This window comes from Oncorhynchus tshawytscha, linkage group LG27, assembly GCF_018296145.1.
Source record: "Oncorhynchus tshawytscha isolate Ot180627B linkage group LG27, Otsh_v2.0, whole genome shotgun sequence".
Classification (NCBI taxonomy): domain Eukaryota; kingdom Metazoa; phylum Chordata; class Actinopteri; order Salmoniformes; family Salmonidae; genus Oncorhynchus; species Oncorhynchus tshawytscha.
This window is the reverse complement of record NC_056455.1, coordinates 9,457,910-9,478,946: the sequence shown is the minus strand read 5'-3', so window position 1 is coordinate 9,478,946 and position 21,037 is coordinate 9,457,910. Positions and strand designations below refer to the sequence as shown.

The following is a 21,037-nucleotide window of genomic DNA, read 5'->3' as shown; positions in this document are numbered from 1 at the left end:
CTCAAAGCACTTCATGATGACGGAAGTGAGTGCTACGGGGCGGTAGTCGTTTAGCTCAGTTACCTTAGCTTTCTTGGGAACAGGAACAATGGTGGCCCTCTTGAAGCATGTGGGAACAGCAGACTGGTATAGGGATTGATTGAATATGTCCGTAAACACACCGGCCAGCTGGTCTGCGCATGCTCTGAGGGCGCGGCTGGGGATGCCGTCTGGGCCTGCAGCCTTGCGAGGGTTAACACGTTTAAATGTCTTACACACCTCGGCTGCAGTGAAGGAGAGACCGCATGTTTTTGTTGCAGGCCGTGTCAGTGGCACTGTATTGTCCTCAAAGCGGGCAAAAAAGTTATTTAGTCTGCCTGGGAGCAAGACATCCTGGTCCGTGACTGGGCTGGATTTCTTCCTGTAGTCCGTGATTGACTGCCACATGCCTCTTGTGTCTGAGCCGTTGAATTGAGATTCTACATTGTCTCTGTACTGACGCTTAGCTTGTTTGATAGCCTTGCGGAGGGAATAGCTGCACTGTTTGTATTCGGTCATGTTACCAGACACCTTGCCCTGATTAAAAGCAGTGGTTCGCGCTTTCAGTTTCACACGAATGCTGCCATCAATCCACGGTTTCTGGTTAGGGAATGTTTTAATCGTTGCTATGGGAACGACATCTTCAACGCACGTTCTAATGAACTCGCACACCGAATCAGTGTATTCGTCAATGTTGTTATCTGACGCAATACGAAACATATCTCAGTCCACGTGATGGAAGCAGTCTTGGAGAGTGGAGTCAGCTTGGTCGGACCAGCGTTGGACAGACCTCAGCGTGGGAGCCTCTTGTTTTAGTTTCTGTCTGTAGGCAGGGATCAACAAAATGGAGTCGTGGTCAGCTTTTCCGAAAGGGGGGCGGGGCAGGGCCTTATATGCGTCGCGGAAGTTAGAGTAACAATGATCCAAGGTCTTTCCACCCCTGGTTGTGCAATCGATATGCTGATAAAATTTAGGGAGTCTTGTTTTCAGATTAGCCTTGTTAAAATCCCCAGCTACAATGAATGCAGCCTCCGGATAAATGGTTTCCAGTTTGCAAAGAGTTAAATAAAGTTCGTTCAGAGCCATCGATGTGTCTGCTTGGGGGGGGATATATACGGCTGTGATTATAATCGAAGAGAATTCTCTTGGTAGATAATGCGGTCTACATTTGATTGTGAGGAATTCTAAATCAGATGAACAGAAGGATTTGAGTTCCTGTATGTTTCTTTCATCACACCATGTCTCGTTGGCCATAAGGCGTACGCCCCCGCCCCTCTTCTTACCAGAAAGATGTTTGTTTCTGTCGGCGCAATGCGTGGAGAAACCTGCTGGCTGCACCGCCTCGGATAGCGTCTCTCCAGTGAGCCATGTTTCCGTGAAGCAAAGAATGTTACAGTCTCTGATGTCCCTCTGGAATGCTACCCTTGCTCGGATTTCATCAACCTTGTTGTCAAGAGACTGGACATTGGCAAGAAGAATGCTAGGGAGTGGTGCACGGTGTGCCCGTCTCCGGAGTCTGACCAGAAGACCGCCTCGTTTCCCTCTTTGAGTCGTTTTTTTGGGTCGCTGCATGGGATCCATTCCGTTGTCCTGTTTGTAAGGCAGAACACAGGATCCGCGTCGCGAAAAACATATTCTTGGTCGTACTGATGGTGAGTTGACGCTGATCTTATATTCAGTAGTTCTTCTCGACTGTATGTAATGAAACCTAAGATGACCTGGGGTACTAATGTAAGAAAGAACATGTAAAAAAACAAAAAACTGCATAGTTTCCTAGGAACGCGAAGCGAGGCGGCCATCTCTGTCGGCGCCGGAAGTCAAGGCTCAGGCTCCACTGAGGAGCCTCCATGACATCAGTGGAGGCTCCTCAGTGGAGGAAGGAGAGGACCATCCTCCTCAGTGAATTCCACAAAAATAAAAAAGAGTGAAACTTTAAAACAGTTCCTTTTTAGATAAACCTATAGTAAATATATTCACGTCACCAAATAATTGATTAAAACACACTGTTTTACAATGAAGGTCTACAGTAACCTCATCAGCACTCTGTAGGGTATCACCATGGTGTAGCCGGAGGACAGCTAGCTTCCGTCCTCCTCTGGGTGCATTGACTTCCATACAAAACCTAGGAGGCTCATGGTTCTCACCCCCTTCTATTGACTTACACAGTAATTATGGCAACTTCCGGAGGACGTCCTCCAACCTATCAGAGCTCTTGCAGCATGAACTGACATGTTGTCCACCCAATCAAAGGATCAGAGAATGAATCTAGTACTGAAAGTATAAGCTACACCTAGCTAGCACTGCAGTGCATAACATGTGGTGAGTAATTGACTCAAAGAGAGAGAAAGAAAATAGTTGAACAGTTTTGAACAAATTCATTTCTAAAAATATTAAGGTTTAGCAAGAGAAAGAAAGAGAGATGTTGAATTTTTTGCCTGGTCACAGACACCACAAGCAAAGGGAAAATATGAGAGGACAGCTTGTAGATGCAAGATGGAATTAACAAGCAAAGTGATCAAGCTGTTTATTTGTGGCTGCTATGAAAGTGAACTGTTTTTGCGTGTGATCAGGGGTGTATTCATTCCACCGATTCCGTTGAAAAAAAATCTTAAAAGGAATCAAGATCAAATCAAATTAAAGTTTATTTGTCGCGTGCGCCGAATACAACAGGTGTAGACTTTACAGTGAAATGCTTACTTACAGGCTCTAACCAACAGTGCAAAAAAGGTATTAGGTGAACAATAGGTAAGTAAAGAAATCAAAACAACAGTAAAAAGACAGTGAAAAATAACCTTAGCGAGTCTATATACAGTTGCGAGGCTATAACAGTAGCGAGGCTACATACAGGCACCGGTTAGTCAGGCTGATTGAGGTAGTATGTATATGTAGATATGGTTAAAGTGACTATGCATATATGATAAACAGAGAGTAGCAGTAGCGTAAAAGAGGGGTTGACGGGTCGTGGGTGGCGGGACACAATGCACCATTTCAGCCAATGTGCGGGGGCACTGGTTGGTCAGGCCAATTTAGGTAGTATGTACATGAATGTATAGTTAAACTAACTATGCAGATATGATAAACAGAGGGGCACACAATGCAAATAGTCTGGGTAGCCATTTGATTACCTGTTCAGGAGTCTTATGGCTTGGGGGTAAAAACTGTTGAGAAGCATTTTTGTCTGAGACTTGGCACTCTGGTACCGCTTGCCATGCGGTAGTAGATGGAACAGTCTATGACTGGGGTGGCTGGGGTCTTTGACAATTTTTAGGGCCTTCCTCTGACACCGCCTGGTGTAGAGGTCCTGGATGGCAGACAGCTTAGCCCCAGTGATGTCCTGGGCTATACACACTACCCTCTGTAGTGCCTTGCGGTCGGAGGCCGAGCAATTGCCGTACCAGGCAGTGATGCAACCAGTCAGGATACTCTCGATGTTGCAGCTGTAGAACCTTTTGAGGATCTGAGGACCCATGCCAAATTTAGTCCCAGGATCCTTAGCTTAGTGATGAGCTTTGAAGGTACTATGGTGTTGAACGCTGAGCTGTGGTCAATGAATAGCATTTTCACATAGGTGTTCCTGTTGTCCAGGTGGGAAAGGGCAGTGTGGAGTGCAATATAGATTGCATCATCTGTGGATCTGTTTGGGCAGTATGCAAATTGCAGTGGGTCTAGGGTTTCTGGGATAATGGTGTTGATGTGAGCCATTACCAGCCTTTCAAAGCACTTCATGGCTACGGACGTGAGTGCTACGGGTCTATAGTTATTTAGGCAGGTTGCCTTCGTGTTCTTTGGCACAGGGACTATGGTGGTCTGCTTGAAACATGTTGGTATTACAGACTCAATCAGGGACATGTTGAAAATGTCAGTGAAGACACCTGCCAGTTGGTCAGCACATACTGAGAGCACACATCCTGGTATCCGTCTTGCCCCGCAGCCTTGTGAATGTTGACTTGTTTAAAGGTCTTACGCACGTCGAGTGTGATCACACAGTTGGCTGTAACAGCTGATGCTCTCATGCATGCCTTAGTGTTGCTTGCCTCGAAGCGAGCATAGAAGTGACTTAGCTCGTCTGGTAAGCTCCTGTCACTGGGCAGCTCGCGACTGTGCGTCTGTAATAGTTTGCAAGCCCTGCCACATAAGACAAGCGTCAGAGCTGGTGTAGTATAATTCAATCTTAGCCCTGTATGGACGCTTTGCCTGTTTGATGGCAGGCATAGCAGGATTTCTTATAAGCATCCTGGTTATGGAGTCCCGCACCTTGAAAGCTGCAGCTCTACCCTTTAGCTCAGTGCATATGTTGCCTGTAATCCATGGCTTCTGGTTGGGGTATGTACGCACAGTCACTATGGGGACGAGGTCCTCAATTCACTTATTGATGAAGCCAGTGACTGATTTGGTGTACTCCTCAATGCCATCGGAAGAATCCCGGAACATGTTTCAGTCTGTGCTAGCAAAACAGTCCTGTAGTTTAGCATCTGCTTCATCTGACCACTTTTTTATAGACCGAGTCACTGGTACTTCCTGCCTTAATTTTTGCTTGTAAGCAGGAATCAGGAGAATGGAATTGTGGTCGGATTTACCAAATGGAGGAGAGCTTTGTACGCGTCTCTGTGTGTGGAGTACAGGTGATCTAGAATTTTTTTTCCTCTGGTTGCACATTTACCATATTGATGGAAATTAGGTAGAACTGATTTAAGTTTTCCTGCATTAAAGTCTTCGGCCACTAGGAGCGCCGCCTCTAGGTGAGTGGTTTCCTGTTTGCTTATTTCCTTATACACCTGAGTGAGTGCGGTCTTATTGCCAGCATCTGTCTGTGGTGGTAAATGAACAGCCACGAAATGTATAGCTGAAAACTCTCTAGGCAAGTAGTGCGGTCTGCATTTTATCACAAGATACTCTACCTCAGGCGAGCAAAATCTAGAGGTGTCCTTAGATTTCGTGCATCAGCTGTTATTTACCAATATGCACAGACCGACCCCCCCTCGTCTTGTGCTGTTCTATCTTACCGGTGCAGCGTTTTGACGGTATTGGCAGCTTTCCTACTCGCCTTCTGTGGATCCTTACGAGGCATTCCGCTCTGTGTCCTCTGTACCTGCGTCTCTTCCTCTTGCCAATAACTGGGATGTTGGCCTTGTCGGGTGTTTGGAGAATGTCCTGTGCGTCCTGCTTGTTGAAGAAAAAGTCTTTGTCTAATCCGAGGTGAGTGATCGCTGTCCTGATATCCAGAAGCTCTTTTCTGCCGTAAGATACGGTTGCAGAAACATTATGTACAAAATAAGTTACAAATAAGGCAAAAAAACCCACATAATAGCACAATTGGTTGGGCGCCCGTAAAACTGCTGCCATTTCTTCCAGCGCCATTTCAGAAGATGGCACCGGAACGAAACGGGGATATGGATCGAAACGGGGATATGGAAGAAACGGGGATATGGAACGAAACGGGGATATGGAACGAAACAGGGATATGGAACGAAACGGGGATATGGAACGATACTGGTATAAACATACCTGAATTTGTCCAATAGAAACTCATGATGGGTATAGGTCAAATGAAAGTATTATGTAGGAGCCTAAAACCTATCGCTGTTACATTGAACTGGGTGATTGGAATATACAGTATATGACAGTCATCCAATATGCTGTAATAGAAATAAGGCCATGTCCATTAAAAAAAGAATCATCCTCCCTCCTCTTAAACGTCACCGACTGCCACTGCACGACATAAACATGACCATGTAACAGCCTTTAGCAGATACATAGCTGAGGCAACATTTTCCTCATCCCAAAGCTTTTGTGGACTTCAACTTACTCATCTAATCAGAACGGCTTCATGCCATTTTCATATTAACATTTACCTAGTTTATCTGCTATCTTATCAAACCTTATCCGCTTGCATAGTAAATCATTATTCCTAATTTCTTTTGCGTTTTGTGCTTATGCTTTATTTGAATCCACTATTCAAATGATTGTGAAATGATTGAACCGTGATTACATTTGCATATTTTGTAGCCATTTCAGAAGTGTAAATGATGCACTCCCGGCTGGGTGTTTTTATCAGGGACCAATCACACAGCTCCTGGGTTAGTCATGTAACCTACAGCCGGGTGTCTCTTCACACCCTCAGATGAGTGTGATGATTCTCTGCCTGCTTGCCCTGTGGTGCGTTACTGCTTGCACAACACTGGATCATCCACGCCTCACTTTACATATCTGGGACACGACAACCATACACAGCCATACACTGCACTGCATTTCATTATTAGCACAGGGATCATATGTTCATAGACATTAAGTCATGATTCAAATCCTGACGTATTATTCATTTATTTCTGCTACAGAGTCCTATTGAGTGAACTCAGCATTGGGACAGCTTTACAGTGTGGACTACAGTATTATAAGAGTGAACTCATCGTTGGGACAGCTTTACAGTGTGGACTACAGTATTATAAGAGTGAACTCATCGTTGGGACAGCTTTACAGTGTGGACTACAGTATTATAAGAGTGAACTCATCGTTGGGACAGCTTTACAGTGTGGACTACAGTATTATAAGAGTGAACTCATCGTTGGGACAGCTTTACAGTGTGGACTACAGTATTATAAGAGTGAACTCATCGTTGGGACAGCTTTACAGTGTGGACTACAGTATTATAAGAGTGAACTCAGTGTTGGGACAGCTTTACAGTGTGGACTACAGTAAAACAAGTGTGAACTCATCATTGGGACAGCTTTACAGTGTGGACTACAGTAAAATAAGTGTGAACTCATCATTGGGACAGCTTTACAGTGTGGACTACAGTATTATAAGAGTGAACTCAGTGTTAGGACAGCTTTACAGTGTGGACTACAGTATTATAAGAGTGAACTCATTGTTGGGACAGCTTTACAGTGTGGACTACAGTATTATAAGAGTGAGCTCATCATTGGGACAGCTTTACAGTGTGGACTACAGTAAAATACATGTGAACTCATTGTTGGGACAGCTTTACCGTGTGGACTACAGTATTATAAGAGTGAACTCAGTGTTGGGACAGCTTTACAGTGTGGACTACAGTATTATAAGAGTGAACTCAGTGTTGGGACAGCTTTACAGTGTGGACTACAGTATTATAAGTGTGAACTCAGTGTTGGGACAGCTTTACAGTGTGGACTACAGTAAAATAAGAGTGAACTCATCATTGGGACAGCTTTACAGTGTGGACTACGGTAAAATAAGTGTGAACTCATCGTTGGGACAGCTTTACAGTGTGGACTACAGTAAAATAAGTGTGAACTCATCGTTGGGACAGCTTTACAGTGTGGACTACAGTATTATAAGAGTGAACTCAGTGTTAGGACAGCTTTACAGTGTGGACTACAGTATTATAAGAGTGAACTCAGTGTTGGGACAGCTTTACAGTGTGGACTACAGTATTATAAGAGTGAACTCAGTGTTGGGACAGCTTTACAGTGTGGACTACAGTATTATAAGAGTGAACTCATCGTTGGGACAGCTTTACAGTGTGGACTACAGTATTATAAGCGTGAACTCAGTGTAGGACAGCTTTACAGTGTGGACTACAGTATTATAAGAGTGAACTCAGTGTTGGGACAGCTTTACAGTGTGGACTACAGTATTATAAGTGTGAACTCAGTGTTGGGACAGCTTTACAGTGTGGACTACAGTATAAAGTGAACTCAGTGTTAGGACAGCTTTACAGTGTGGACTACAGTATTATAAGAGTGAACTCAGTGTTGGGACAGCTTTACAGTGTGGACTACAGTATTATAAGAGTGAACTCAGTGTTGGGACAGCTTTACAGTGTGGACTACAGTATTATAAGTGTGAACTCAGTGTTGGGACAGCTTTACAGTGTGGACTACAGTAAAATAAGAGTGAACTCATCATTGGGACAGCTTTACAGTGTGGACTACGGTAAAATAAGTGTGAACTCATCGTTGGGACAGCTTTACAGTGTGGACTACAGTAAAATAAGTGTGAACTCATCATTGGGACAGCTTTACAGTGTGGACTACAGTAAAATAAGTGTGAACTCATCGTTGGGACAGCTTTACAGTGTGGACTACAGTATTATAAGAGTGAACTCATCGTTGGGACAGCTTTACAGTGTGGACTACAGTATTATAAGAGTGAACTCAGTGTTAGGACAGCTTTACAGTGTGGACTACAGTATTATAAGAGTGAACTCATTGTTGGGACAGCTTTACAGTGTGGACTACAGTATTATAAGAGTGAGCTCATCATTGGGACAGCTTTACAGTGTGGACTACAGTAAAATACATGTGAACTCATTGTTGGGACAGCTTTACAGTGTGGACTACAGTATTATAAGAGTGAACTCAGTGTTGGGACAGCTTTACAGTGTGGACTACAGTATTATAAGAGTGAACTCAGTGTTGGGACAGCTTTACAGTGTGGACTACAGTATTATAAGTGTGAACTCAGTGTTGGGACAGCTTTACAGTGTGGACTACAGTAAAATAAGTGTGAACTCATCATTGGGACAGCTTTACAGTGTGGACTACGGTAAAATAAGTGTGAACTCATCGTTGGGACAGCTTTACAGTGTGGACTACAGTATTATAAGAGTGAACTCAGTGTTGGGACAGCTTTACAGTGTGGACTACAGTATTATAAGAGTGAACTCAGTGTTGGGACAGCTTTACAGTGTGGACTACAGTATTATAAGAGTGAACTCAGTGTTGGGACAACTTTACAGTGTGGACTACAGTATTATAAGAGTGAACTCAGTGTTGGGACAGCTTTACAGTGTGGACTACAGTCTTATAAGTGTGAACTCATTGTTGGGACAGCTTTACAGTGTGGACTACAGTATTATAAGAGTGAACTCAGTGTTGGGGCAGCTTTACAGTGTGGACTACAGTATTATAAGAGTGATCTCATTGTTGGGACAGCTTTACAGTGTGGACGACAGTATTATAAGTGTGAACTCAGTGTTGGGACAGCTTTACAGTGTGGACTACAGTAAAATAATTGTGAACTCATCGTTGGGACAGCTTTACAGTGTGGACTACAGTAAAATAAGTGTGAACTCATCGTTGGGACAGCTTTACAGTGTGGACTACAGTAAAATAAGTGTGAACTCATCGTTGGGACAGCTTTACAGTGTGGACTACAGTATCATAAGTGTGAACTCATCGTTGGGACAGCTTTACAGTGTGGACTACAGTAAAATAAGTGTGAACTCATCGTTTGGACAGCTTTACAGTGTGGACTACAATAAAATAATTGTGAACTCATCGTTTGGACAGCTTTACAGTGTGGACTACAATAAAATAAGTGTGAACACTTCGTTGGGACAGCTTTACAGTGTGGATGGATCAGACTTATAAACATTGGTGGGTGTAGGCGATGCTAAGCACGCAGGGAGAATCAGAGCGCTGTAAAAGCAGTGACAGTGACAGATGATGAGCCCTTTGGAAGAGGAGTTTAGGCAGTGCTTTAGGACAGTGGCACTCTCTCACTCCCACCTCCTCCTCCTCTGTTTATCAACCAGACCTTCCCTTTATTTCTCTCTCCTTTTCCTTTGACTTTCATCACCCCTTCCTCTATTGTTCTATTATCTCCTGCGCCACCTTCATCCTTGACTTTAAATTCTCTCTCCGTGGCCACGTGTGGTCAACACATCTACAGTGTCGGCATAGGTTCAAATCCGGCCTGCTTACTGCCCTTTGACCCAGCCTCTCTCTACCTTTCCCACTGTCATAATCTCTCTCTAGCTGTTCAAGGAAGTCAGAAAAGATCTTAAAAATATAAATTCTCTCCCCCTCTCTCTCTTCATCACTCTCCTTCTCCAGGCGTGCTGTTCCTGCAGTTTGGGGATGAGACTCGGCGGGTGCACATCACCCACGAGCTGAGCAGCCTGGACACGCTGCATGCCCTCATCGTGCACATGTTCCCCCAGAAGCTGACGGCGGGGATGCTCAAGTCCTCCAACATGGCCATCCTGATCAAGGACGAGGCGCGCAACGTCTTCTACGAGCTGGAGGACATCCGGGACATCCAGGACCGCAGCATCATCAAGATCTACCGCAAGGAGCCCATCTACGCCTCCTACCCCGCCACACACCTGGTCAACGGGGACCTGAGGGTGAGACAGGGAGGGGAGAGAAGGGTGAGGGAGGGGGTGGAGCTGGGCTGCACGTCTGATACTGGGATAGGTGGATGGAGGGCTCTGGATTCTACTATACTGATACTGTCACACTACTATTGGGCTTTGACCTTTGAAGGTGCAACAGCTCTTTTGTGTTTAAGTTGCAACAGTAAGTTTGACAGGTTTGTGGAGGCGTATGGGTTATTTCTCCAGATATTCAAGCTGGGCAGTACTTTTATCTTCATGAGCACCATATGCTGCCTGGACACTAAATAGCAATGTTTCCCCAGGGAGATGAGCTTGTTTCACCCCCTGTGCATGTCTCTGTTTTGGTTTAGTTCAAGGAACCTTGAAGTTGTTGTGTTTTCAGTCCCTACCATCTGTAATAGTCACACTACATTGAGGATGAATCAGCCATTACCTATGCAAATAATTAGAGTGTGTATGTGTGGGTGGGTCTCTGTCTCTGTCTCTGTCTCTGTCTCTGTCTCTGTCTGTGCGGATGAGTGTGTTTTCGTGTGTGCGTGCAGGCATACTAAAATCCTTAAATTGTGTATGGAGGAACACCAAAATATCCCAGATGAACTAGATTCCATTAAATCATAGAGTTCTTATTTCTAGGAGGGTAGATGATGCGGTAAAGCCAGGCCTTTGAAGAACATTCAAAGGCCTGGCTGGTGCTATATTCAGGATTCTCTTATTTTTAGTATTTTATTTTGATCATCTTGCCTGGCTCTCTGTTCTATGACAGTGTGTGTGTGAACTGCGCGCCCCCTCCTAGTTCAGTGCTGTGCTGGGGACTACCCTGCATGTTAACTAACATCTTGACATTGAACTGCTCCTGGGTGTACATTTTTGGGTTTTGATAGCTGGTATTAACTGTGTTTTCAGGGTTTTGTGCGTGTGTGTGTGTGTGTGTGTGTGTGTGTGTGTGTGTGTGTGTGTGTTTGTTGTGTGTTTGTTGTGTGTTGTGGTGGTTAATTTCTTTACTATCAAATGAGGAGAGAGAAACTTACCACACAAGTCAGAGTTATACTTCAACTAAATCTTTAACTTATTAATAAGGGAGCAGGTCAATACAACACACACATATAAAGTGAATCGATTGAGTGCTCTACGATAATGATGACTGGTCATGGCTGGTCGACGATTCACGCTCAGATGATTCGTTGAGAGCCCCGAGACAAAAGATCTTTTATAGCCAAGATACACCCCTTTCGACCTACATGACAAACAGATACATAGAATGGGTCACAAAGTTAAGATTTGTATGAAAGATATCTATAATACATAGCAGACAGCATCTGCTGTGTCAACAGTTTTCATTGTATAGACCAGTGTCTGTCCCTCCGACTCCGAACTGGAACCATCTCTCTCTGGTACGGTATAGAACAGAAACATTAACTCATGTTCTGGAATGTTCTTTAGGTATTATTACCCAAAGACATCGTAAATCTCCTCTGTCAGTGTTACTCCCAGAGGCCCATCCTCAGTAGAACACACACACAATAGTTATAAGAATACTCGATTCTGTTGCATAAAACAACCATTTGATGCAATAAAAGTATTATAACACAATCTTGCAATTTTCAGGAAAAAGAGGGATTTACTGTAGATTGAGGAAAGACATAAACAGGAGAGAGAGGTAATTACTGTAGATTGAGAAAAGACACAAATAGGAGAGAGAGGTAATTACTGTAGATTGAGGAAAGACAAACAGGAGAGAGAGATAATTACTGTAGGTTGAGGAAAGACAAACAGGAGAGAGAGATAATTACTGTAGGTTGAGGAAAGACATAAACAGGAGAGAGAGGTAATTACTGTAGGTTGAGGAAAGACAAACAGGAGAGAGAGGTAATTACTGTAGATCGAGGAAAGACAAACAGGAGAGAGAGGTAATTACTGTAGATCGAGGAAAGACAAACAGGAGAGAGAGGTAATTACTGTAGGTTGAGGAAAGACATAAATAGGAGAGAGAGGTAATTACTGTAGGTTGAGGAAAGACATAAATAGGAGAGAGAGGTAATTACAGTAGGTTGAGGAAAGACATAAACATGAGAGAGAGGTAATTACTGTAGGTTGAGGAAAGACATAAATAGGAGAGAGAGGTAATTACTGTAGGTTGAGGAAAGACATAAACATGAGAGAGAGGTAATTACTGTAGGTTGAGGAAAGACATAAATAGGAGAGAGAGGTAATTACTGTAGGTTGAGGAAAGACATAAACATGAGAGAGAGGTAATTACAGTAGGTTGAGGAAAGGCATAAACATGAGAGAGAGGTAATAACTGTAGGTTGAGGAAAGACATAAACTTGAGAGAGAGGTAATTACTGTAGGTTGAGGAAAGACATAAATAGGAGAGAGAGGTAATTACTGTAGGTTGAGGAAAGACATAAACATGAGAGAGAGATAATTACTGTAGGTTGAGGAAAGACATAAACATGAGAGAGAGATAATTACTGTAGGTTGAGGAAAGACATAAACAGGAGAGAGAGGTAATTACTGTAGGTTGAGGAAAGACAAACAGGAGAGAGAGATAATTACTGTAGGTTGAGGAAAGACATAAACAGGAGAGAGAGGTAATTACTGTAGGTTGAGGAAAGACAAACAGGAGAGAGAGGTAATTACTGTAGGTTGAGGAAAGACAAACAGGAGAGAGAGGTAATTACTGTAGATCGAGGAAAGACAAACAGGAGAGAGAGGTAATTACTGTAGGTTGAGGAAAGACAAACAGGAGAGAGAGGTAATTACTGTAGGTTGAGGAAAGACAAACAGGAGAGAGAGGTAATTACTGTAGATCGAGGAAAGACAAACAGGAGAGAGAGGTAATTACAGTAGGTTGAGGAAAGACATAAACATGAGAGAGAGGTAATTACTGTAGGTTGAGGAAAGACATAAACATGAGAGAGAGGTAATTACTGTAGGTTGAGGAAAGACAAACAGGAGAGAGAGGTAATTACTGTAGATCGAGGAAAGACAAACAGGAGAGAGAGGTAATTACAGTAGGTTGAGGAAAGACATAAACATGAGAGAGAGGTAATTACTGTAGGTTGAGGAAAGATATAAACAGGAGAGACATAATTACTGTAGGTTGAGGAAAGACATAAACATGAGAGAGAGGTAATTACGGTAGGTTGAGGAAAGACATAAACATGAGAGAAATAATTACTGTAGGTTGAGGAAAGATATAAACATGAGAGACAGATAATTACTGTAGATTGAGGAAAGATATAAACAGGAGAGACATAATTACTGTAGATTGAGGAAAGATATAAACAGGAGAGACATAATTACTGTAGATTGAGGAAAGATATAAACATGAGAGACAGATAATTACTGTAGATTGAGGAAAGATATAAACAGGAGAGACATAATTACTGTAGATTGAGGAAAGATATAAACATGAGAGACAGATAATTACTGTAGATTGAGGAAAGATATAAACAGGAGAGACATAATTACTGTAGATTGAGGAAAGATATAAACATGAGAGACAGATAATTACTGTAGATTGAGGAAAGATATAAACAGGAGAGACATAATTACTGTAGATTGAGGAAAGATATAAACATGAGAGAGAGGTAATTACAGTAGGTTGAGGAAAGATATAAACATGAGAGAGAGGTAATTACAGTAGGTTGAGGAAAGATATAAACAGGAGAGACATAATTACTGTAGATTGAGGAAAGATATAAACATGAGAGAGAGGTAATTACAGTAGGTTGAGGAAAGATATAAACATGAGAGACAGATAATTACTGTAGATTGAGGAAAGATATAAACAGGAGAGACATAATTACTGTAGGTTGAGGAAAGACATAAACATGAGAGAGAGGTAATTACGGTAGGTTGAGGAAAGACATAAACATGAGAGAGAGGTAATTACGGTAGGTTGAGGAAAGATATAAACAGGAGAGACATAATTACTGTAGGTTGAGGAAAGACATAAACATGAGAGAAATAATTACTGTAGATTGAGGAAAGATATAAACAGGAGAGTGAGATAATTACTGTAGGTTGAGGAAAGACATAAACATGAGAGAGAGGTAATTTCTGTAGATTGAGGAAAGATATAAACAGGAGAGACGTAATTACTGTAGATTATGGAAAGACATAAACATGAGAGAGAGGTAATTTCTGTAGATTGAGGAAAGATATAAACAGGAGAGACGTAATTACTGTAGATTATGGAAAGACATAAATAGGAGAGAGAGGTAATTTCTGTAGATTAAGAAAAGGCAAACAGGAGAGTGAGATAATTACTGTAGGTTGAAGAAAAACATTAACATGAGAGAAAGAGGAATTGAAAAAGTGGGAGATGCAGAGTAAAAAAAATGAGGCAGAAATGTAAAGCGGTGGAGGAGAGAAGAAAGAACCGGTGGTGGATGAGGAAATTCCTCACATTCATTCTAATGAACCAGGAGTGGTTTCGTCTCCTGCTCTCTCTCGCTTCTCTTCAATAGAGAGGAAATGGATATGTGCAGATATGGAGACGTGCTGAATACCAGCTCTTTGTAATCCGGTGGGTTTAGTTGGGCTGGTTAAATGCAGCTCGGTGGTTCTCCTGGATGAGTGGAAGGAGAAGAAAGAAACAGTAAGGCTGGACTGGGCCCCTCTTTTAAGCTCTTTCATTTTCAGCCTTAGTTATTACACTGTAAGGTGACAGTCAATACATGTAGGTAATCCCATATCCCATAAGCCTTACTGTACTCTTGGATAGACCCATTACTCTAGACTTGAATCACATGTGTTGATTGTGTGCTGGTATTTGATGTGGGCTTGTATAAAGATGCTATGATTGCGTTGATGAGCCCAGGCTGCCACAGACTGTCCAATGTCAGTGTGATTTCCTATCCTCTGATTGTCAGTCTGGCACAGAGGGGGAGCACAGCGTTTTCATCCACTGGTATCCATGGTAACCTACCCTCCACCCCCGCCCCTGATGTCGTTTCAGAGGGATCTGGTGTACACGTCCCGAGAGTCCTCCCCCACCCGCCGCCTCAACACCCTGCCATCCTCCTCCGCCTCGCCCCCCTCCGGCTCCCCAGCCCGCTCCCGTCTGTCCTACAGTGGGGGTCGGCCTCCCTCCTTCGCCGGGCCGGGCAGTCACCCCCAGCTCCAACAACACTCCCAGCACCAGCAGCACCCCCAGCAGCACCAGCCCCAGCACTCCCACCACCCAGGAGCCGGCACCCACCATGGGGGCCACAACGCAGGCCTGTCCTCCTCCCCTAGCGCCATCCTGGAGCGCCGTGACGTCAAGCCCGACGAGGAGGTTTCTGGGAAGAACCTTATGCTGGTAAAGGAGGGGCTGTATGCCGACCCCTACAGCCTGGTACACGAGGGCCGCCTCAGCATCGCCTCCACACAGTCGCTGGCCACCATCGGAGACCCCTTTGGCTTCCCCGTGTCTGGTGGGCTGTACCGCCGCGGCTCTGTGCGCTCCCTCAGCACCTACTCTGCTGCCGCCCTGCAGGGGGAGCTGGAGGACGCCCTGTACAAGCCTGGAGGTCCCCTCTACTCCGACTCCTATTCCTCAGCCACACTGGGCATGGGCTTCCGCATGCCCCCCTCCTCCCCACAGAAGATCCCTGATATGCAGCTGAGGGACAGGGGGGACTCGTACTCTAGCTCCCCCAGCCGAGCCTCCCCGGTCAGGCAGAACTTCCGCAAGGACTCAGCCTCCTCTACCGTGTTTGTGGAGAGCCCCAAGTCCAGGCCCAGCTCCAGCTCTGACCCTCTGGCCCTGCAGGCCGGGCCGGGAGGGGACGGGAGCAGGTTTGCGCCCGGATACAGCTCCCCACTCCATGGAGAGACTTCTGAGTCCAGGTGAGTGTGTGAGTGTGTGTGTGTGTGTGGTTTGAGATTTCATGCTTCCTCTATACAGTACGTGTTTCGCTAGGTGTTTTCTAGTGTGTACTAGTACATTTTGACGTTACTGTGGGATGTGTGGGTGCACGAGATTCCATGTTGGTGTGTGTGTGTGTGAGTGAACCTAACTGACCAGCGTGTGTTAACCTGCTGGCTTTCTCCAGGGACCGTGCGGACCGTCTGGACCGTATGGAGGCCATGGAGAAACAGATAGCCAGTCTGACAGGGCTGGTTCAGAGTGTACTGACCAAAGCACCCGACAGTGACAGCACGTAAGACCCCCTTGAGAGCCCAAACACACAGAGCCAATCATAGACGTATATACTACTACAGCAGTAGACCATGACAGGACGAGCACAGAAATACATGACTGGTCTCAGGATGCTATATCGTAGTTTAATAGACCAGAATACGTTCAAGTACATTATTGCAGTATAGTGGTACTGTACATGATTATAGTACAGGTGTTGGCATTAGCCCAGTAATTGGCTGGTAATAGTGACCTTGCCCTGTGACCAGTATAAAGCACTCTGTAGTGTAAGTACATAATGCGTAAGTATAGTACAGGTGTTGGCATTAGCACTGTAATTGCCTTGCCCTGTGGCCCTCCTCAGATGCGGCCTACTGCGTCTCTGCATGATGGCGGGCTGCCCTCCGGACCAGGGCTCGGAGTTCTCACGGCCCTTCCCTTTCTCTTCCAGCGAGAAGACCGAATCCAACAGCGACGGCTCCGCCACTGCAAGTGAGTACCACGCCTAAAGTTCTAGCTCAAACTAGATTGAGGTGAATTGAGTTTTAGTTTGATCTTGTAGTCAGACTGTGTGGTGGCAGGGTAGCCTAGTGGTTAGAGAGTTGGACTAGTAACCAAAAGGTTGCAAGTTCAAATCCCCGAGCTGACAAGGTACAAATCTGTCGCTCTGCCCCTGAACAGGCAGTTAACCCACTGTTCCTAGGCTGTCATTGAAAATAAGAATTGGTTCCTAACTGACTTGCCTAGTGAAATAAAAATCTATTTACCATTGGGCCCGTTATCTTAACAGATAAGATGGCTCCTGGTCTTTAAACCTCAACAGACATTGAATGACAACTCAACTCGCAACCTAGACACAAACCTGTCCCTCTGTCCCTGCTTCCTCTAATATCTCTCTCTTACTCTTACATTTCCTTCCCTTTCTTCTTCTGTTGTATTTCTCTTTTCTCTCACTCCCTCTCTCTCTCCAGATCTCTTTCTTCCCCTGTTCCTCGTGCCTCTGTTTAGCATGAGTGAGTCTGCATAGACTTGCTGTTCAATGACCAGACCTTCAAAGGGCCAGCGAAAGGACACGACTGCCTTTGATGTCTCTCCTTAACATGAAATAACACCAGAAAATAAAGCTGTTAAATTAGACGTTTTTCTCTCAGCAATAGTCGATAGAGGAAGTGTCCAGGGGTCCACATTTGCCCTTGGCAATGTAAAACTTGAAGATTACTCCCAGTTTTCCTCCACTCTCTCTTCTCTCTCTTTATCTTTGGTTAAAAGCTCACTGCTTCTGTGTTACAGCTGGGCGGCTGAAGCGGAAAGGTAGTTTGACTCTTCTCCTCTTCTCTTCTATCTCTCCTCTCATCTCTCTGCCCCTCTCTGCCCCCCGTCTCTGGTCCTGTCTTGTTGGTCCCTTACTCATTCTGGGTCTGTCTGGATGTTCATACATCTGAGATTCAGAAGGATATCCTCCTCGCACCATCAGCAGGCTCTCTCTGTTTCGTTTTCTGTCTACCTCTGTCCAGGAACTGAGCTGGGATCCTTTACCTGTGCGCCCAAGACTGCGTGTGGAACTGTGTGTGTGCGTGTGCGTGTGCGTGTGTGTGTGTGTGTGCATGAATCTTCTGTTGTATCAGATGTCTTTATACATACAGCATTGTAAATAACCCAGTTTCCTCTGACTTCCTCATAACCTGTGTTCTGTCCTGTGATTGTCAGCTCTGACGCCGTCGGCCCCGCTGGCTCTGATGCCCCCCCCTCCCTCCGGAGACAGCCAGGTCACCACCGTCACCCGGCTGCAGATGCAGCTTCACCTCCACGACCTGCAGCAGAACGCCACCGACCTGCGCAAACAGCTCTCCCAGCTCCGCAAGATGCAGGTGAAAACGACTGGGCCTACTCTCAATGCATCTATTAGTACGGCTGTTTACACCAACACACTCACATGCATACATACACACACTCACATGCATACATACACACACTCACATGCATACATACACACACTCACATGCAAACATACACACACTCACTGCAAACATACACACACTCACGTGCATACATACACGCACTCACATGCATACATACACACACACTCACATGCAAACATACACACACTCACGTGCATACATACACACACTCACATGCACATACACACACTCACATGCAAACATACACACACTCACATGCAAACATACACACACTCACATGCAAACATACACACACTCACATGCAAACATACACACACTCACATGCATACATACACACACTCACATGCACATGCAAACATACACACACTCATGCAAACATACACACACTCACATGCAAACATACAACACTCACACACATACACACACTCACATGCATACATACACACACTCACACACTCACATGCAAACATACACACACTCATGCAAACATACACACACTCACTGCACATGCATACATACACACACTCACATGCAAACATACACACACTCACATGCATACATACACACACTCACATGCAAACATACACACACTCACATGCACTCACATGCATACATACACACACACTCACATGCAAACATACACACACTCACGTGCATACATACACGCACTCACATGCACTCACATGCAAACATACACACACTCACGTGCATACATACACGCACTCACATGCATACATACACACACACTCACATGCAAACATACACACACTCACTGCAAACATACACACACTCACATGCATACATACACGCACTCACCTACATACATACACACACAATAGTGAACCAGATGTCTTCTTCTACAACACATTTAGGTCATAGTATGCTTTGAGGATGTTTGCGATGCGAGACATTGGAGGATTAAAGTTGCCGTATGTGTTGGTACTAAGAGTTAAGACCCGAGCCTAGTGGATATCCCTGTGAAGACGGACGCAGCATCAGATAATGGAAAGAAATGAAACCATTCAACGTCTCCGCTGTGACTCCCTGCGGTACCATGGTTACAGGCTGAGGAGAGAAGAGAATCGTCCTGTCGGTGTCTTAACCCTCTGGAGGGGGGGGTGGAAGTGGTTGCTCTAACACATCAGATCAGTGGAGAAAAGAAATGAAGTGTAGAGGATATGGCGTATGTGATTTAGGGACAGCGCAGGGCCGTTCAACAGTCTGCCCTTTCTGTCTCTTCCTTTAGAGAGAGTTTATGAAACATAACAGTGGACACAGTCAGTGGTCCAGTCCACTTCATGCATCGTTAAGCTCTCCCTAGGGCCCAGCTCAATGGCTCATGAATCCTGGGTTTTGTAGTTTTATAGACTGTGATTTCCTCAACATACAACTGGTGCGCACAGAGAGGCACAGCAGCAGTACCTGCACCAACTCTCTTCTGATGAGGAACTGGGTTTAAGAGGTGGGATTTATTGTTGGAGAAAGAATACACTGAGTGTACAAAACATTATGAATACCTGCTCTTTCCACAACATAGACTGACAAGGTGAATCCAGGTGAAGGCTATGATCCCTTATTGATGTCACCTGTTAGATCCACTTCAATCAGTGTAGATGAAGGGGAGGAGACAAGTTAAATAAAGATTTTTAAGCCTTGAGACGACTGAGACATGGCTTGTGTGTTTGTGCCATTCAGAGGGTGAATGGGCAAGACAAAATAAGTGCCTATGAATAGTAGTACTGTAAGTGCCAGGTCCACCGGTTTGTGTCAAGAACTGCAACGCTGATGGGTTTTTCACACTCAACAGTTTCTCATGTGTATCAACAAAGGTACACCACCCGAAGGACGTCCAGACAACTTGATACAACTGTGGGAACTATTGAAGTAAACGGGGGCAACATCCCTGTGGAACACTCTCAACACCTTGTAGAGTCTGTGCCCTGACGAATTGAGGCTGTTCTGAGGATAAAAGACACAGGTGGAAAGGAGTCAAGTGGTAAATGGAAGCCAAATGCAGCACAGTGGGACTGGAGAGTAGTAATAATCTCAGTCATTTACCTGTCTGGGAGCCCAAGCCTGACTCCTAACCTCTGACCCGCCCCGTTGCCCATGGAGACCGCCCCAGGCCTGAATAATACATGATGCTCATGAATTATGTAGAGCGAGAGAGAGAAGGGAGAGGAAGGGTGAACGTGGTAGAGGTAGCATAATGCAGAGAAAGGAACAGAAAGAGAGTAGAAATGTTTTCATTGTGACTGCTGTGGCTGGATGAGAATAAATGGGGTTTTAATGTATTGCTTCTATTGGGGCAAATCAGAAGTAATGCTGCAGAGCACATTGTTTATACTGTTGTTCAGTTTGATTCCCTGGAACATAAAAGCAATCCATGATTAACTTCCCTTGCAAAGCAGGTGCTTTCATCTCAGTAGTGGTTGTATTGCATACATTATGACAGGTTCCATTCATAGTTCTGGATGTGTCTTGAATTTTGCAGTAGGATTTAGCAGTCCCTACTAGTGCAATTCGCTAACTGGAAACCTGCTGTTTTCTGCCTTATTTTTCCCTGATTGAGACACACACACACACACACACACACACACACACACACACACACACACACACACACACACACACACAGCACACAGCACACAGCACACAGCACACACACACACACACACACACACACAGCACACACACACACACACACACACACACACACACACACACACACACACACACACACACACACACACACACACACACACACACACACACAGCACACACACGCACACACACACACACACACACACACACACACACACACACACACAGCACACACACACACACACACACACACACACACAGCAC

The 21,037-nt window shown here is 44.8% G+C and overlaps 1 protein-coding gene across 8 annotated transcripts in view; it reads left to right on the top strand.

The window, feature by feature from the left end:
- Positions 1–21,037, top strand: part of si:ch211-278a6.1 (SRC kinase signaling inhibitor 1) — a 69,990-nt gene that overhangs the window by 24,847 nt on the left and 24,106 nt on the right. For 5 of the 8 annotated variants that reach the window (XM_042307203.1, XM_042307209.1, XM_042307202.1 and 2 more), the window contains 6 exons: positions 9,834–10,126; positions 15,084–15,958; positions 16,165–16,272; positions 16,615–16,742; positions 17,541–17,561; positions 17,958–18,118. In XM_042307203.1, the coding sequence (XP_042163137.1) occupies positions 9,834–10,126; positions 15,084–15,958; positions 16,165–16,272; positions 16,615–16,742; positions 17,541–17,561; positions 17,958–18,118 (1,586 nt within the window). The remainder of the gene's footprint in view (positions 1–9,833; positions 10,127–15,083; positions 15,959–16,164; positions 16,273–16,614; positions 16,743–17,540; positions 17,562–17,957; positions 18,119–21,037) is intronic. The other 3 variants (XM_042307205.1, XM_042307206.1, XM_042307204.1) reach the window with 3 other exon arrangements.